At 20.8% G+C, this 18,647-nt stretch overlaps 2 protein-coding genes across 3 annotated transcripts; one reads left to right on the forward strand and one right to left on the reverse strand.

The window, feature by feature from the left end:
• The first annotated feature begins 187 nt into the window (after positions 1-187).
• On the forward strand, positions 188-6,715 carry LOC122508069 (protein arginine N-methyltransferase 1-B). 2 transcript variants are annotated; one of them, XM_043621160.1, is made up of 2 exons: positions 188-337; positions 4,511-6,715. In XM_043621160.1, exons 1-2 carry the CDS (start codon positions 269-271, stop codon positions 5,606-5,608), a joined length of 1,167 nt encoding a protein of 388 aa, XP_043477095.1. In that variant the 5' UTR covers positions 188-268; the 3' UTR covers positions 5,609-6,715. The 2 variants fall into 2 exon arrangements, with proteins under 2 accessions (XP_043477095.1, XP_043477096.1); XM_043621161.1 differs by lacking the exon at positions 188-337 and adding an exon at positions 373-527.
• LOC122508068 (exocyst complex component 5) lies at positions 6,465-18,264 on the reverse strand. Its single transcript, XM_043621159.1, has 6 exons — positions 18,024-18,264; positions 17,267-17,710; positions 14,478-15,052; positions 13,862-14,350; positions 10,577-11,084; positions 6,465-7,591 (listed from the first exon to the last, which is right to left on the reverse strand). The coding sequence occupies exons 1-6, from the start codon at positions 18,054-18,056 to the stop codon at positions 7,493-7,495; spliced, it is 2,148 nt and encodes a 715-aa protein (XP_043477094.1). The 5' UTR covers positions 18,057-18,264; the 3' UTR covers positions 6,465-7,492.
• Positions 18,265-18,647: the final 383 nt, after the last annotated feature.

An 18,647-nucleotide genomic window follows, 5' to 3' on the forward strand; every position in this document is an offset into this window, starting at 1 on the left:
GATCGTAAATTGAAAATTAATAGTGAGTAAATTGTTATTTAAAAATGAATTCAAAGTGAATTGAGTAGGAAAAAAATTTTTTTGTTCCAATTTCAAATGGGATTTGAAAAATCAAATAGTTGATAATTTTCAAATTTGTTTCCCATCAAAATAGTCGAGTAAAATTTAATTTAAAATCTGGAAAATTTAATTTTTCTATTTTTCTTTTTTTGACAAATTGCCAATTTTGATTCGTCCCTGAAAACCGCGAGTCGCCGTCTGCTTCAAAATGGCGGCGACGGATGGAGTGCCGGTAGAAGTCAAGGAGAGTGAGATTTGTGCAACAGAGAACAACGCGGTAAGACATTTGCAAAAAACATAAATCAAATTTCAACAATTTTATCTTGAAAAAATACGGTTTCTGTGTTTATTTAGTGAAAAATTCTAATGTCCTGTACGTTATTAAGTGACGTAATTTCGATATTTAAAAGTGTGTGACTCAAGGGAAAATGGACCTTTGCTTTGGAGATTTTCAAGCTCTTTGTCTAGTAATTCATTTCCTATCCAATTTTTATTTTCACTTTAATAAGTTTCGTTCTAATTTCTTTTTTAGGAAGAATTATTAAACTTTTTTTTTTATTAGCTTTTAGTATAAATGCGAATTTGAAAAATGGAGAATTTTAACGAAATGTTAAAAGACGCCGATCTTTTGGCGGGCACGTGGTCCATCTTTTCTCGAAAAGAATTTTCTCCTTTTAATCGTAGCGTCTTTTATCTGAAAGTAAATTAATGTAGATTAATTAATGTCTTGTGTTTGTCTTTCAAGAGTGAAAATTGTTTTTTGAAAATCTACAGAAAGAAATTTTTCTTTTTCCTTTTTTTAATATTTGTGGTTATAACGTTTTTTTTCGGAAAAATTCTTTTGTCTCAAGGAAAAATTTGCAAAAAGTTGTTTAAATGACTTTCTTTGTTGATTAAAATTAACAATCAAAATTAGAATAAAATATTTTCAATATAATACTTGTTTGAAAATTACAATTTTTACATAACCTCAAAAGTTTTAAATTTAAAAAAAAAAATTTGAAATACAAGGCTTTGCACTCATCTACAAGAACCTACTATTTACTATTTTTTTGCGATTTTAAATTGTTGTGAAAATTTTGAAAACTTTTTGGATACTTTTTTTTAAAAGTGTGACACCGAAAGCTACTTTTTCTTTTTTTTTGTGAAAATTTTCAGAAATTTAAATTTGCTAATAGTTAAAATAATTTAATTATTCATTTTAAATTTTCATAAAATTATTCGAAAATTCAATTATTTCCAAAAATTTTAATAAAATCTTTCGCAAGAATTCAAACAAATTTAATTAATTTCGAAAAATTCGATAAAACTCTTCAAAGGATTCAATTTTTTAATAAATTTTGTAAAAAAATTATAATTATACAAATACAAATTCAAAGAAATTCTTCAAAACAATATTCAACTATTTAAAAAAGTTTTTTAAAAATGTTTTGAAATTTAATTATTTTAAAAAATGATAATAAAATTCTTTATAAGAATTCAATTATTTTAATAAACAAACAAAAATTTTCACAAGAATTCAATTATTTTTAATACAATTTGAATTAAATTATTCAAAATAATTTAATTATTCTTTTAAATTTCCATGAAATGATTTATTATTTATATATATTAAAAATAATTAATAAAATTTATTGCAAGAATTCACTCATTTTTAATACAATTTTAAATAAATTCCTCAAAAAATTTAATTATTTTCGAAAGTTTTATTAAAATTCCTTGAAAGAAATGAATTATTTTCGAAAATTTTGTTAAAATTCTTATTCAATTTTAAGAAATAATCAATTATTCTATCAATTATTTATTTTTCAATTTAAGTAAGTGAATTTTTGGTGGAACTTTTTAATAAAAATTTATTTGAAAATGAATTTTAGTTACAATTTTAGATAACAATAAAATAATAATAATTTCTAAATATTTTTTTTAAATAATTGAATTTTTGAAATATAAAATTCAAATGTTTTCAAATCATTCAATTTTTTAAAAAAAATTTTGAAAATATTTTATTTCTTTAAGTATTTTATTACAATTTTTTAATATAAAGTTTTAAAAAAATTTTATTAATGAATTGTGAAAATAATTAAATTCTTAAAAATTTGAATAACAAATTTTTAGATAAAAATTCAAAAATAAAAATTACTTTCTACAAAAAATTATCTAAAAATATTTTTTAACAGAGTAATTTTTTGAAATTCTTATTACAATTATTTTAAATTCTAATTTTTAAATTATTATTTAACAATAATTAACTTTTGGAAATATATAATCAAAACGTTTTCAAGTAATTCAATTTTTGTAAAATTTTATTGAAACAATTTTAATTTATAAATTTAAAAAATAATTGAATTCCTAAAATTTTAAATAACAAATTTGAAAATAAAAATAAATTTTCATATATTTTTAAATTATTTTTCAAATAATTCAATTATTGTAAAATTTTATTTGTAAATAATTGATTTCTATAAAGAATTTTAATTGAAAATTTTGGAAAATAATTTAATTCATAAAACTTTGATTGAAAACTCTTAAAAAAGTTATAGAAAAATATTTTTTAACAATGTTATTTTTAGAAATTTTTCATTATAATTATTTTAAATTCAATTATTTCAATTATTTTTTAAAATAATTAAATTTTTGAAATATATATACAATCAAAACATTTCCAAATAATTCAATTTTTGTAAAATTTTATTGAAAATAATTGATTTCTTTGAAGTTTTTCATTAAAATTTTTCAATATCAAGTTTTAAACAATTCTAATTAATTAATTTCGAATAACAAATGTTTAAATAGAAACAAAAAATGAAAATGGTTTTTTAAATATTTTTCAATTATTTTCCAAATAATTTAATTTTTGTAAAATTTTATTCAAAAAAATTGATTTCTTTGAAGTTTTTCATTAAAATTTTTCAATATCAAGTTTTAAACAATTCTAATTAATGAATTTTGAAAATAATTGAATTCTTAAAATTTTGAATAACAAATTTTTAAATAAAAACGAAAAATGAAAATAGTTTTTTAAATATTTTTCAAATAATTCAAGTTTTGTAAAATTTTATTGCAAATATTTGATTTTTTTAAAGTAATTCATTAAAATTTTGAAAAATCGAAGAATTGAAGAATTTTGATTTAAAATTTGGTAAATAATATTTAATAATTTAATTTTTATTTATAAAAATTTTATTTAAAACTTTTCAAAAAATTGTATTAAAATATTTTTTAACAAATTTTTAGAAATTTTTCATTATAATTATTTTATATTGAATTATTTTAAATATTTTCAAACATAATAAAATTTTGGAAAATATATTTAATCAAAACGTTTTTATAATTCAATTTTTTGTAAAATTTTATTCAATATAATTGATTTCTTTGAAGTTTTTCATAAAAATTTTTCAATATTAAGTTTTAAACAATTTCAATTAATGAATTTCGAATAACAAATTTTTAAATAAAACCGAAAAATGAAAATAGTTTTTTAAATATTTTTCAATTATTTTTCAAATAATTCAATTTTTGTAAAATTTATTAAAAATAATTAATTTTTTTGAGGTTTTTCACTAAAATTTTTCAATATCAAATTTTAAACAATTTTAATTAAAGAATTTTGAAAATAACTGAATTATTAAAATTTTCAATAACAAATTTTTAAATAAAAACGAAAAATGAAAATTTTTAAAATATTTTTCAATTATTTTTCAAATAATTCAATTTTTGGTAAAATTTTATTGCAAATATTTGATTTCTTTGAAGTATTTCATTAAAAGTTTGAAAAATCGAATAATAATGAAGAATTTTAATTTAAAATTTTGAAAATAATATTTAATTCATAAAACTTTTATTGAAAACTCTTCAAAAAATTGTATTAAAATATTTTTTTAAAAATTTTTAGAAATTTTTCATTAAAATTATTTTAAATTGAATTATTTCAAATATTTTCAAACATAATGAAATTTTGGAAATATATATAATCAAAATATTTTCAAATAATTCAATTTTCGGTAAAATTTTATTGAAAATAATTTGATTTCTTTGAAGTATTTAATTAAAATTTTGCAATATCAAATTTAAAAAAAAAATTAATTAACGCATTTTGAAAATAGTTGAATTCCTAAAATTTTGAATAACGAATATTTTTTATGGAAATCAGGGAAATATAGAATTAAATTTTTGTCTTTTTTTAATAAACTAATACGAGTTTTTTAGTCTTGAAATTTATTTTTTTGATTTCCTTTTTTTAGTCCTAAAGACACTTTTTGCTACTTATTTTTAAAACTAATTTTCAAGTGCGAAATTAATATACGGAATTTTGAATTTGTCTGTTGTCAACTTTTATATGTAATAAAACCTTTTTTGCGAATAAAAATTTGTTTCAACTATTTACTATAAAATAATTTTATTTATTTGCAATTTTGGAAAAAATTGATAAAAGTTTTTTTTTTTTTTGCAGGATCAAAAAATGGAGAATATGGAAGTTGCCGAGTCAATAATCCTGCCAAATAAGGAGGCTGCGTTGCCAAATGCAAACAGCAAGGATCATCAGCAAGGTGTTTCGGTTGATGAGATGACATCGCGGGATTATTATTTTGATTCCTATGCTCATTATGGAATTCACGAGGAAATGTTAAAGGACGAGGTTCGTACGGTGACTTATCGAAATTCAATGTATCACAATAAGCATTTATTCAAAGGGAAAATTGTCCTTGACATTGGCTGTGGAACTGGAATTCTCTCAATGTTCGCGGCAAAAGCGGGCGCCGCACGTGTCATTGGCATCGAATGCTCAAATATTGTTGAGTACGCGCAAAAAATTGTCGAGGCAAATAATCTTTCGAAAACAATATCAATTTTAAAGGGTAAAGTTGAGGAGGTTATTTTACCCGATGGAATTGAAAAGGTCGACATCATCATATCGGAATGGATGGGTTATTGTCTATTTTATGAATCAATGCTCGACACTGTTCTCTTTGCCCGCGACAAATGGCTTCGCGAAGACGGAATGCTCTTTCCCGACAAGGCAACACTCTTCATCTGTGGTATTGAGGATCGACAATATAAGGACGAGAAAATCAATTGGTGGGACGATGTTTATGGCTTTGATATGAGCAGCATAAGAAAGGTGGCAATTAGTGAACCTCTCGTTGATATTGTCGATCCAAAGCAGGTTGTGACAAATTCATGTCTCATTAAGGAAGTTGATCTCTATACAGTGACAAAGGCTGATTTGGAATTTTCCTCGCCATTTAATCTTCAGGTGAGACGAAACGATTACGTCCAGGCACTCGTGACATATTTCACTATTGAATTCACCAAGTGCCATAAACGAACTGGTTTTAGTACCGCTCCTGAATTACCCTATACACATTGGAAGCAAACTGTCTTTTATTTCGACGAGTACATGACGGTGAAGAAGGGCGAGGAAGTTTACGGTACATTCTCAATGAAACCAAATGCAAGAAATTATCGAGATCTTGATTTTATGGTTGAAATTGATTTCAAAGGTGAATTATGCACAGTTCACGAGACCAATAATTATCGCATGCGCTGATATCGATCTGACATTGATTCCACGTCGTCAATTTAGAAATTTTCACCGAGTCATATTCAAAAGCAGACTCTAAAAATTCAAATAAAAACAAAACTGTATAAAAATGTTAAGAATGGACTTATAATCGACGAAAAATATTATCACAAGAAAAAAAATGCGGTAAAACCATTACCGTTAGTTTTTATGTAAAAAATAATTGTGTTTTGCGAATTAAGAAAATTAATTTCTAATTGAATACTCGAAATCCTCGGAAATAGTTTACATCTATTTTCAAATCATGAATCGAATTTATGAGCTTTCAGTATTTATATTTCGAAAGAATTGCTTTCGCTTCAAAGTCTTTATGAAACAAGACACTCTTCCCAGATTCTTGATTTTGAATTAATTCAGTTATTGAGAAGCCTTCCGAAAAAAAAAAATTCCAGTAAATTATTTCTCCGAGTTTTTTTTTGTTTTTAACTTGTACTGTAAAACGTTTTCTTAGAATATTCTAGCTCAGTCAACTCTATTGACGAAAACAAATTTTGTCCGTTGTCAAATTAAATTCCAAAATACAGTATTTTCTCGTCCATGATTTATGAATTAAACTCTCAGTTTTTTGACGAATTTGTTTAGTTAGAGAGAAAAAGTTGTTCTCAACGAAAATATTGAAAACATATAAAATAATTTTTATTAAAAATATTTTTTATATATCTCATTTATAGAATGCTTTAAATAAATTTTTTTTAAGCAGAAAAATTATTTTATATGATATTTCATGTACAAAATGAGACAAAAAAAAAATGTCGATCAAGAAATGAAAATTGTAGATCGAAAGAGTACAAATCAATAGAAACTGTCCTTATTTTTTCTCGTCTTTTTGGTTCATTTTGAACCTCAATGGAGGAAAATAAATAAAACTCTCAAAAAAAAAAATTGTGACACGAATAAAAAAAAAAAATAAACAGATTAACAGTCTTGCAGCATAATTTTTGCGATTGCTGCCCTTAGACGTTTTAAGTGGATATGACATTTACGCGTAGAATACTATAAGTTATTACATCGATGGTTTTTTACGTTTCCTACGTGTAGATTAACGATAAATATAGAATTTGATTCCAAGACGAACTTGAATTTTAGTATTTTTTTTAAGGCCCTGTTTATTTTACCCAAAAAGAAAATTTACATTTGATTTTTGAATCCAAAGTCCAGATCCATTGAAACTTTATGAAAGTTAATAATTAATTAATTAAAACATAATAATTGAATTAAATTAAAAAGTGAACGAATTAAAGTCTATTTAGATTTTATTAAATTCAATAATATCTTTATTGTATCACTTTTTCCGTGATAAATGAAAACTTTTCCTTCCCAGGCATAATGTAGATAATTGACAATTACAAAATTTTCATTGTATTCCAATCTATTATTTCAATTTAAAAGAGATTTTCTATATTTTGAAAACAAATCACTAGCCCTTTTTCTTTTGTTCCGAATTTTACGCTTTCTTTTCTCCGAACTCATTCTAAAAAAAATAACTTTAAAGAGGTAATAATAACTTTCAATAACTAATTCAAGGTGTTTTTATAAATATAATTAAATAGAAATTATATTTATAATTTAATAATAATTATATATTATTATAATAATATAATAAATAAATTCATTATAGAAAAAAGATAATTTAAATTCGAAAATATGAAAATCTATTTAGAGGAGAAAAATGAGGGAGTGAAAATGGAAGAAAAGAAAGAAACCAAAATTAGTTAAAATTAGTTTTTAAATTAATTGGCATTACTTAATATCAACACGTTAAGAATTTATATATAAAATAAAAATATTTATATATATTAAAATATAAGGAAAAGAAATTAAATTTATAGAGATTTCTTAAAATATATACAACTACGTAGTGAGTCCTTTCAGTGAATTCGATAATTTTTGTGTTTTATAATCGCTCCTTAATTGAATAAACGAGACCAATATCGATCTATCCAGCACTGCCTGCAATAGAAAAAAAAACTTTAAATTTAAACCCAAAACAATTTTAATTCTTTACATGAATTTTTTTCTAAAAGTTTTTTTCTATACAAATTTTTTTTCTATATAAGAATTACAAGCTTCGCACTGAATAATTAGTTTTAAAACAGTAGCAAAAAGTGTCTTTAAGACTGAAAAAAGTAGATATCAAAAAAATAAATTTGACGACTAAAAAACTCGTTTTAGTCTATTAAAAAAAAAAGACAGAAATTTGATTCTGATTTCCCTGATTTCCATAAAAAATATTCACTGTTTTTCTTATCCTGATAATAAATTAAATTCTAATAAATTTTTATCAAAATTAAATTATTTTCCAAATTTTTAGTTAGAATTCTTCAAAACTTCGATTATTTTTAAAAATAATTTTTCAAAGTAAAGAAATAAATTTTTTTTTATAAAATTTATTTCAATTAAATTTGACAAAATTTCCAAATTAATTCGAAATTTGAATAAAAATTTTTAATTTTGACGAGAATTTGACTGTATTCAAAAAAATTAATTAAAATTTTTCAAAAGGTTATTTTTTATAATTTCTAAATTAAATTATTAATACCTGAATAACTTGTGTTCAACAAATATATAAACACTTACATATTTTTTCACAGGAACTAAAATTTTAAATAATTTTAATTTAAAAGCTTTTTAAAAATTTATTTACATCTAAACATTTGTATTACAACAAATTTTTAATATTCAATTATAATTTAAAATTGTATTAAAAAGTTCCAGAAGAATTCACTTATTTAAGTACAAAAATAAATAATTCATAGAATAATTGATTATTATTTCTTAAAATTGAATAAGAATTTTATCAAAAATTTTGAAAATAATTTATTTCTTACGAAGGATTTTACTAGAATTTGTAATTGAGTTTCAAAGAAAAAAATTTATTACTTTTAAAAATAATTTAATTCTTGTGATGAATATTGTTATTTATCTTTAATAATTGAATTCTTTCAAAGAATTATTTATGTAAATAATTGAATTCTTGAGAATAATTTTACTAAAATCTAAATAAAAGAACAATTAAATTATTTCAAAAAAATTTAATTAAAATTGTATTTAAAATAATTGATTATTTTCGAACAATTTTATTAAAATATTTGAAATTAATAGAATTCCTGTGAGAAATTCTAATGTTTTTGTAAATAATGGAATTCTTCCAAAAAATTTTTTAAAAAAACATTTTTTTAAATAATTGATTTTTTCGAGGAATTGAAATTAAATTTTTAAAAGAATAATTACATTTTTTAAGCTATTCCTTTAAAATTGTATTAAAAATAATTGAAATTCTGCGATAAATTTTATTATTTATGAAAATAATTGAATAGTTGCTAACAATTTTATTAAAATTTTCAAGAATAATTGAATTCCTAAGAACAATTTTATTACTTATGAATATAATTGAATTACTGTGAAAACTTTTATTAAAATGTTTAAAAAGAATTGAATTTCTGTGAAAAATGCTGTTATTTTTGAAAATAATTGAATTCTTCATAAAAATTTAATAAACACTGTTTTGAATAATAAATTTTTTCGAAATATAATAAATATTATGAAAATTTTATTTTAAATAATTGAACTCTTGTGGAAAACTTTATTTGTGAAAATAATTAAATTTCTCGAGGAATTCATTTAAAATTATATTAATTAAAAATAATTGATGAATTCTCGCGAAAATTTTTGTTTCTTTATTAAAATAAATTAAATTCTTATAAAGATATTGAATATCATTTTTAAAAATAATAAAATCTCAAAAAACATTTTCCTAAAATTTTTGTAAATAATTAAATATTTTGTTTTGAAGAATCCCTTTGAATTTTTTTTAAATAGATAATCGATTTTGTTAAAAATTGTAATTAATAATTTTATTATTAAAGTTTATTAAAAAGTATTTTTAAAAAATTGAATTATTTTAAAGAATTTTATCGGATTTTTCGAAATTGATTAAATTTGTTTGACTAAATTCTTTAAACCTATTGAAAAATAATTAATTTTTTAAAAATTTTAATTGAAAATTTAGTTTTTTTGATTGTAAAGTTTGAAATTAATTAAATTTTTTCAAAAAATTTCTCTCAATTTTCTAAAATAATCGTGTTTGTTAATAATTGTAATTAAAATATTTTATTAATGTAGTTTTTTTTAAAATAATTTTCCTTAAGAGTTAGTTAATTATTGTAATTAAAGATTTTAGTATTGAATTTTATTCAAATTTTTTGGAAATAATTGAATTCTTTTAAGGAATTTTATCGGATTTTTCGAAATTAATTAAATTTTCGTTGACTAAAGTCTTTAAATCTATTGAAAATAAATTAACTTTTTTTAAATTTCAATTGAAAATTTAATTCTTTTTATTATTGTAAATTTTGAAATTAATTAAATTTTTTCAAAAAATTTCTCTCATAATTGTAATTAAAAAATTTTATTTAAATTTTTAAGAAATAATTGAATTCACGAAAAGAATTTTGTTGTTTAATTTGTATTTAAATCTTTTGAAAATAATGTATTTTTTTAAAAATAATTTTACTTGAGTCTGTTAATTATTGTAATTAAAGATTTTAGTATTGAACTTTATTAAAATTTTTCGGAAATTATTAAATTCTTTTAAAGAATTTTATTATTGAATAATTGAATTCTTGCGAAGGATTTTATTAAAATTTTTGGAAATAATTGAATTTTCGAATAATTTTATGAAAATTGTAAAGAATAATTAAATTATTTCAACTATTAGCAGATTTAAATTTCTAAAAATTAAAAAAAAAGAAAAAAGTAACTTTTAGTGTCACACATTTAAAAAAAAGTATCCAAATAGTTTTCAAAATTTTCACAATAATTTAAAATCGCAAAAAAAAGTAGTAAATAGTAAGTTTTAGTACATGAGTGCGAAGCCTGTAATTAAATATTTCGAAATATTAATATTTATATACAAGAAACGAAATAAAAACGTACCAACTGATCCCCAGAGCAGACTTGCATCAAATTTTCCGGTTTGACAAGAAGAAGATTGCAGAGAGCATGCAATGTATCGAATAGAGTGACGACAGTGCTAATTTTCAGTTCCTTGACGCATTTTCTGTATTCATTCATATCGCAAATTGCACACATTGCTCCGGCTGAATTAAATTGAAATTGCTGTAAATGCTCATAAATAACACGATGAAAACGTATTCCCAATTCGGTGAGGACATTCTCAAGACTTTTACCATCGAGACTGTCGTCAATGTGTCTTATCATTCCCGTAACATATTGAACAACAGTCAAACACGCCGGTGTATTTAATGTATCAACATCACTCTCAGGTTTAAAATCCGTTTTACGTTGTTCAGTCTGCAAATAAACCTTCACCCAACCAACAATTGCATTTATACTCCGATCCAGTCCCAAATTCAATTTCATTTCAATTTGCTCCAATATTTTCTTCTTCTTCGTCATGCACTCCACATTCTTTGGCGTTGAGCTAAAAAAAAAAGAATTTTCCAATATTATTTATTTGCATTCTATAGAAAATAGTTTCAACCTATTTCAATATTTCAGGGCTTGAACTAAAATTCTTCTTTAAATCGATTATTTTTAATAATTTTCGAAAATGTGCTTTGAGCATTTTCAAATTCAATTTTACAAAATTTCAATTATTCGTAAATTCTTCAATTAAATATATATTAGAAAATAAAAACTTTAAATAATTTCAAAAAAAAGCCGCAATTAAAAATTCTAAAAAAAATTAATTTCAAAATTCAATTATTTCTAAAAATTTACCCTATAATGCTTTTAATATTTAATAATTATCTAAAATTTTAATTGAAATTAATTTTTAAATCAATTTTTATTAGAAAATTCTACTAGAATTCAATTATTTAAATAAAAATTTTAATGCAAAAATGCAAATAAATAATTTATTGAATAATTGAACGTTTTTTAAAATTCAATTCCCATAAAGAATCTTTGTTAACAAATTTTCAAATAATTGAAATCTATCAACGAATTTTAATTAAATTTTTAAGAATTTTTTCCAGGAATTCGATTAAAAATAATTAAAATTCTGCCATGAGTTTTATTATTTATGAAAATAATTGAATTTCTAAAAAGAATTTTATTATTTACGAAAATAATTGAATTACAATATTACAATATTTAATTTTACGAAATTTCAATTATTCGTAAATTCTTCAATTAAATTCTTCAATTAAATTCTTCAAATAATCTAAAAATAATTCAATTAATCTTTTTCAAAAAAAATTAATTTCAAAATTCAATTATTTCTAAAATTTTAGGCTATATTGCTTTCAATATTCAATTATTATCTAAAATTTCAACTTAAATTCATTTTTAAATTAGTTTTAATTAGAACATTCAACTAAAATTCAATTATTTAAATACAAAAATAAATAATTTATTGAATTTTTGAATATTTCTTAAAATTCAATTCTTAGAAAGAATTTTAGCAACAAATTTTTAAATAATTGAACTATTTTCATGCATTTTCATAAAATTTTTAAGAATAATTACATTTTTCGATGAATTAATTTAAAAATTTTATTTAAAAAAATTTAATACCTGAGAATAATTTTGTTATTTATGAAAAATAATGGAATTCTTGCCAAGAGATTTATTAAAATTTTTGAAAATAATTGAATTTCTGCAATAATTTGTAACTTCTTGAAAATTACATTTTTTTTAGTGTTTTTAACTCAAACTTTTTGATAAAGCCATTATTTTGAATAATTTTTGAAAAAGTGCTTTGAGAATATTCTATTTCATTTTTTTACAATTCAATTTTACAAAATTTTTAATTATTCGTAAATTTTGCAATTAAATATATATTAGAAAATAAAAACTTCAAATAATCTAAAAATAATTCAATTAAACTTTTTCAAAAAAAAAATAAATAAATAGGTAAATAAATTCAAAAAAAAAAATTAATTTTAAAATTCAATTATTACTAAAAATTCAGGCTACATTGCTTTTAATATTTAATTATTATCTAAAATTTGAACTGAAATTTATTCTTAAATCAATTTTTATTCGAGTATTCTACTAGAATTCTGAATTTAAATGTTTCTTGAAATTCAATTCTCATAAAGAATTTTATCAATAAATTTTTAAGTAATTAAATTATGTGGACGAATTTTAATAAAATTTTGAAGAATAATTACATTTTTCGAGGAATTCATTTAAAAATTGTATTAAAAAAAATTTTATTCCTGATAATAATTTTGTTATTTATGAAAAATAATTTTATTCTTGTGAAGATTTTTATTAAAATTTTTGAAAATAATTGAATTCTTGCGAAGAGTTTTATAAAAATTTTGTTTAAAATTAATTATTTTCCAACAAATTTTATAAAAATAGTATTTTAAATAATTGACAAGAATTTTATAAAAATTTTTAAAAAGAATTGAATTTCTGCAATAATTTAACTCAAATTCTTCCATAAATCTATAATTTTTAAAATAATTTTTTCTACTAGAATTTAATTATTTAAATGCAAAAATAATTATTTATTTAGTAATTGAATGTTTCTTAAAATTCAATTCTATTAAAGAATTTTATAAAAAAATTTTTAAATAAATGAATTCTTTTGACGAATTTTAATTATATTTTTAAGAATAATAAAATTTTTCGAGGATTTGATTAAAATTGTTTTAAAAATAATTAAAATTCTAGAAATGAGTTTTATTATTTTTGAAAATAATTGAATTCCTGTAAAAACTTTATTATTTATGAAAATAATTGAATTCCTGTGAAATTATTATAATTATTTTTTTATGAAAATAATTAAATATTTTCGAAGAATATTATCAAAAAATTTTCTAAATAATTGAATTCTTTTGGAAAATTTTATTAAAATAGTAATATATTGAAAATCATTGAATTGAGGAAAATTTTTTGAAAATAATTGAAATTTTGCTAAAAATTGTATTAAAAATTTTGAAAATAATTGAATTTTGGGAGAAGAATTTTAATATTTCTAAAGATAATTGATATTTTGACGAGAATTTAAAAAAAAAAATTTTGAAAACAATTGAATTTCTGCGAAGAATTTTATTAATTTTGAAAATAATTGAATTTCTACAATCATTTTTAATTTCTCTAAAATTCTTTTCAATATTTTGGAGAAAGAAAAGAAGAAGAAATTTTTCTTTTAAAGAAAAGAAAATTTTACTTAAAAAAAAAAGAAACTTTCTTTAAAAGAAAGTTTATCATTGAAAGAAAATAAAAAGAGAATCAACTTACATAACGAGAGGCACCAAACTATCGCTAAATTGCTCCTCCAATAATCGAATAATTGCATTGCATCGACGAACAATTTTAAAGAAATGTATTTCCGGTTGTGTGCGACTCTCTGGAATTGGAACACACTGTAAACCTAATTCAAGTGCATAATCAACGTGTTCGTCCACAAGTGATTTTAATAAAATATCCAATATTTGCGTTGCATTTGCCGGCAGATCATTTGGTTGCGATAATAATGAACATCGTTGAAATGCCAATTTACTTCGTTGCAATAAATTAATAGCCAATTCTTCCGAGAGAAATGTCTCACCGCCATAGTCTTCGATTTGTGCAATATTTATATTCGTTCTCGTACCAAGGACAGCTTGTAAATCTCTTCTTAATTCTTGAAAACCACCCGTTTGCAATACTTTCTTCTGATGATTTTTCGATTCGTAATATTCCGATAATAGTGCCGCTGCTTTGTCTCGCAATGATTTTGTCTCCACTCTATGTGTAAAAAATTGAAAAACGAAAAATGTAATTAAAAATAGAAATTCAAATTTAAAATTCAAATTCAAATTAAAAATAAAATAATTTTTCTAAGTAAGACAATTTTTCCAAAATAGAAACTTACGTAATATAACCATCGACATGTTTGTGAAAAATATTTCGAGTCAATTTAATTAAATAAGCCTCGTCAGTGCACATGTTGTACTTTTTCAAATCACTCGAGAGTTTTGCTGTCTTTAAATACAATTCGTAGAGATTTGTCAAATATTTTTCAGAGTCGGAACGATCCGCTAATTTTGCGACAATATATTTTTGCAGTCGTAAATGATAAATGTTTAAGACAAATTTCGCCATTACTTGTTCGGGATTTGTGAAAACTTGTTGCATTAGTTTATAATTTTTCGTGCACATTGGTATGACCTCTTGAAACACGTCCTTACCAAATGAACTCATTTGACTTTGTTCAATAAATGCGTCCATACATTGTGAATAGCCCTTGAAATGCAATAGAATTGATGCTAGTTTTTTCATTCGATTTGCGTCCTCACCATTTTGTGCTCTTACAAATTCCTCTATTAAATTTCTCTCAATCTCATGATATTTTGTACTAATTTTCTTCTTTGCGTGCTCAAATTTCTCCGATGGAAGCTCTTGCGCAATGAGATGAAGTTTCAATATCACGTCGGCTGCCTCGTCCAACTGAAATAATTTCAATAAATATATCTTCTTTAAAACATCAGCAATTTCAATTATAATTCCAAAATTCAATTATTTAAAAAATAATTAAATTCTAAAAGTGAGTTCACCTCAAAAATTCAATTATTTTCAGAAATTTTTATAAAATTCTTCGCAAGAATTAAATTATTTAATAAAAATTAATAAACTTTCCAAAAATTCAATTATTTTTAAAAATAATAAAATTCTTCTCAGGAATTCAATTTTTTTTTTAAATTTTAAATAAAATTCTTTGGAAAAATTCAACTATTTTCATAAATAATAAAATTCAATTATTTTTAGAAATTTTAATAATAAACTTCCCAAGAATTCGATTATTTTTAAAAATAATTGAATTCTTCTCAGGAATTCAATTATTTTCATAAATAATAAAATTCTTCTGAGGAATTCAATTATTTTTAAAAATATTAATTACATTCACAAGAATTCAATTATTTTTTTAAAAATTGTAATAAAATTCTTTGCAAACATTCAATTATTTAAATTTTTTCCTTATCGTTTTTTTCTGGTTATTTAAAATCTTTTTTTTTCTGAAAAATCCCTTAATTTTCAAAATGTTTAATAAATTTCTTAAAAAATATTCAAATATCTTCCTTTAAAACTTCAGCAATTTCAATTATAGTTCAAAAATTCAATTATTTAAAAAATAATTTTAAATTCTAAAATTCAGTTCATCTCAAAAATTCAATTATTTCTAAAATTGTCTGTAAAATTTATTTTAAAAATTCAATTATTTTCAAAATTTAAAAAAAAAAAATTCTTGGAAAGAAAATTATATTCTGTAAATATTAAAAAACGATACAATTTATTTATAAAAATTTAATTATAAGTCAATTTTTTAAATAAAATTCTTGAAAAATTAAATTTCTTCTTATAGAATTTAAAAACTAATTTTTAGAATTTTAAATATAATTCCCTGAATGAATTAAATTATTTTAGAAAATTGTAATTTTAAAATTCTGAGAAGAATTCAATTATTTTCAACAATTTAAAGAAAATTTAAGAAGTAAGTGTTTACTTTCAATTATTAAGAAACACGATTAGAATTTTAAAAACTTTAAAGAAATTCTTCATAAAATTCAATTACTTTCAAAATTTTCAATTAAAATTATTAAAGAAATTGGATTATTTTTAAAAAATTCAAAGAAATTTTTCAAAAGAATTTAGGTAATAAAAATTTTGAAAAATTTTAATAAAATTCTTCGCAAGAATTCAATTACTTTCATCAATAGATAATAAAATTCTTTAAAGGAATTAAATTATTTTCATTAATAGTAAAATTCTTCTGAGGAATTCAATTATTTTTAATTCAATTTTAGTAAAATTTCTCGAAAGAATATAATTATTTTTAAAATTATTAATTAAATTCGTTTATTTTTAAGAATTTTAATATAAATTAAATTATTTTTAACAATTTTGATGAAATTCTTTTAAAAAAATCATTATTTTCAAATTATTTAATAAAATTCCTTAAAAAAATTCAATTATTTTCAAAAATTCAGATAAAATTCTACGAAGCAAATCAATTATTTTTCTAAATTGTAAAATCTTCCGCAAGAATCCAATTACATATTTTCATAAATAAGAAAATTCTTCGCAAGAATTAAAATATTTTTATAAATAATAATATAATCCTTCAAAGGAATTAAATTATTTTCATAAATAAGAAAATGTTTCGGAGGAATTCAATTATTTTGAATACAATTTTAATAAAAATTCTCGAAAGAATACAATTATTTTTAAAAATATTAATTAAATTCAATTATTTCCAAGAGTTCTAATAAAAATTCAATTATTTTAAAAAATTCTATTATTTTTATAAATATAATAAAATTCTTCAAGGAATTCAATTATTTTTTAATATATTAAATAAAATTCAATTATTTTCAACAGTTTTGATAAGATTTTAAAGAAATATTAATTATTATTAAACGTTTTAATAAAAGTTTTCGATTGAATTTCGAAAGAATTTTATCAGAATTTTTGAAAATACATAATTGAATGTTTTGAAAGAATTTAATTCTTTCAAAACATTCAATTATTTTTATAAATTGTAAAATTCTTCGGAAGAATTCAATTATTTTCAATATATTAATTTTAAAATTGGAAATATTTAAAAAGAAAAATTATTATTATTATTATTATTTTGTTTTACTTTTTGTAAATAATAATACTCACGGATGATTTATCAGTGAAAATGTGACAAGTTAAAGGACCAGGACTGAGAAATTCAGAGAAATGTTTCATTAATTTTTGAGCTTCGACAGCTCGCGCTCTTGGTGTATTGACATTTTCTAATTGATCGCCTAAATGAAGAACTTTAGTTGCAACGAGATTAATTCTCTCATCGAGTTGATGAAAAAGTTCCATTGCATTTTTATTTCTCTCCTGTAAATCCAATGTTTCGAGGGCATGTCTCGATTCCTCTTCCTTTAAAGCACTCTCCAATTTTTCGCATTTCTTTTGCTGTCTCTCTTGTAGAACTTGTAGATCTTTAATTGCTTGTAGAAATGTTTCGTGAATTAAAAGAGGATCAAAAACACTTTTTCCATTTTCGCTTATTGTGTCATTCACCGTTCGCCAAGCTAAACGCTCGACAAATTCCTCGGGATCAAAGGGCTCCTATTGAAAAGAAAGTTTATTTACTCAAAGGAAAATTTACTTTTATTTATCAAATTCCCAAACTTTATTAATCAACTAAATCAAGTTTTGATAAATTTTCCCCAGAACAATTAAAAGTTGCTGCAATAATAAGGAAAATGTAATTATTTTAAAACATTGTTAATTAGAGCAATTACTGGAGAAACTTATATACGATAATTACGATTTTTTAAATTAATAGGTTAGGAAAAATAAAAAAATTTAAATTATCCTTTCGGATACTAGAAAAATAATTAACTTAACAATCCTTTTATTGTAAATTAAATCAATTTACCTGTTCAAGTTCCTTCATGTATTGTTGCATCATTTTGAAGCATACTTTTTAAAGGACCGGTATTAAAAGGAAAAAAATCCGAACAACTCTCGAATTGTTAATAAACAATTAATTCCCGTATTTTACGATAATTATTGCATATTAGGCAATAATTTACCTAATCAGGCAAATTTTCGAAATTGCATAATACGTCAAAACAATAAAACTGTGTCAAAGGTGTCAGTGTCAAAATCGAAAATAAATACATTTATAGGTTATGTTCGAATCCTGATACTCAACCAATGAAAATGATGGAAAATTTCAATTAAAATTCAAATGTCCACCAATAGAATTTGACAATATGAATTGTATCCAAATTAGAAAATTTTTTATTTTCAAATATAAATTTTTAAAATAATTTCATAAACAAAACATAAAACATTTACTTATTAAGTACAAAATTAATTATAACTGTTCATATTTTCAAAAATTTTAATAAAATTTCACGAAAGTATTCAATTATTTTCTAAAATTTTAATAATTCCTTCTAAACAATATTCAATTATTTTTTTAAATAGTAAAATCTTTAGGTACGCAAATTCAATTATTTTCAAAACAATTTTAATTGAATTCATCGGATGAATT

This window comes from Leptopilina heterotoma, unplaced genomic scaffold (genome assembly GCF_015476425.1).
Source record: "Leptopilina heterotoma isolate Lh14 unplaced genomic scaffold, ASM1547642v1 Lhet_52, whole genome shotgun sequence".
Classification (NCBI taxonomy): domain Eukaryota; kingdom Metazoa; phylum Arthropoda; class Insecta; order Hymenoptera; family Figitidae; genus Leptopilina; species Leptopilina heterotoma.

What these genes read in the sequence shown, in the direction of transcription:
- LOC122508068 (XM_043621159.1), bottom strand. Translation starts at nt 18,056, where the DNA reads ATGATGCAACAATACATGAAGGAACTTGAACAG. An exon ending in TTTTCACTGATAAATCATCC is followed by an intron (nt 15,053 to 17,266) that starts GTGAGTATTATT and finishes AAATTATTTCAG; the next exon opens with TTGGACGAGGCAGCCGACGT. An exon ending in TCTGCTCTGGGGATCAGTTG is followed by an intron (nt 7,592 to 10,576) that starts GTACGTTTTTAT and finishes TTTCTATTGCAG; the next exon opens with GCAGTGCTGGATAGATCGAT.
- LOC122508069 (XM_043621160.1), top strand. Translation starts at nt 269, where the DNA reads ATGGCGGCGACGGATGGAGTGCCGGTAGAAGTCAAGGAGAGTGAGATT. An exon ending in GTGCAACAGAGAACAACGCG is followed by an intron (nt 338 to 4,510) that starts GTAAGACATTTG and finishes TTTTTTTTGCAG; the next exon opens with GATCAAAAAATGGAGAATAT.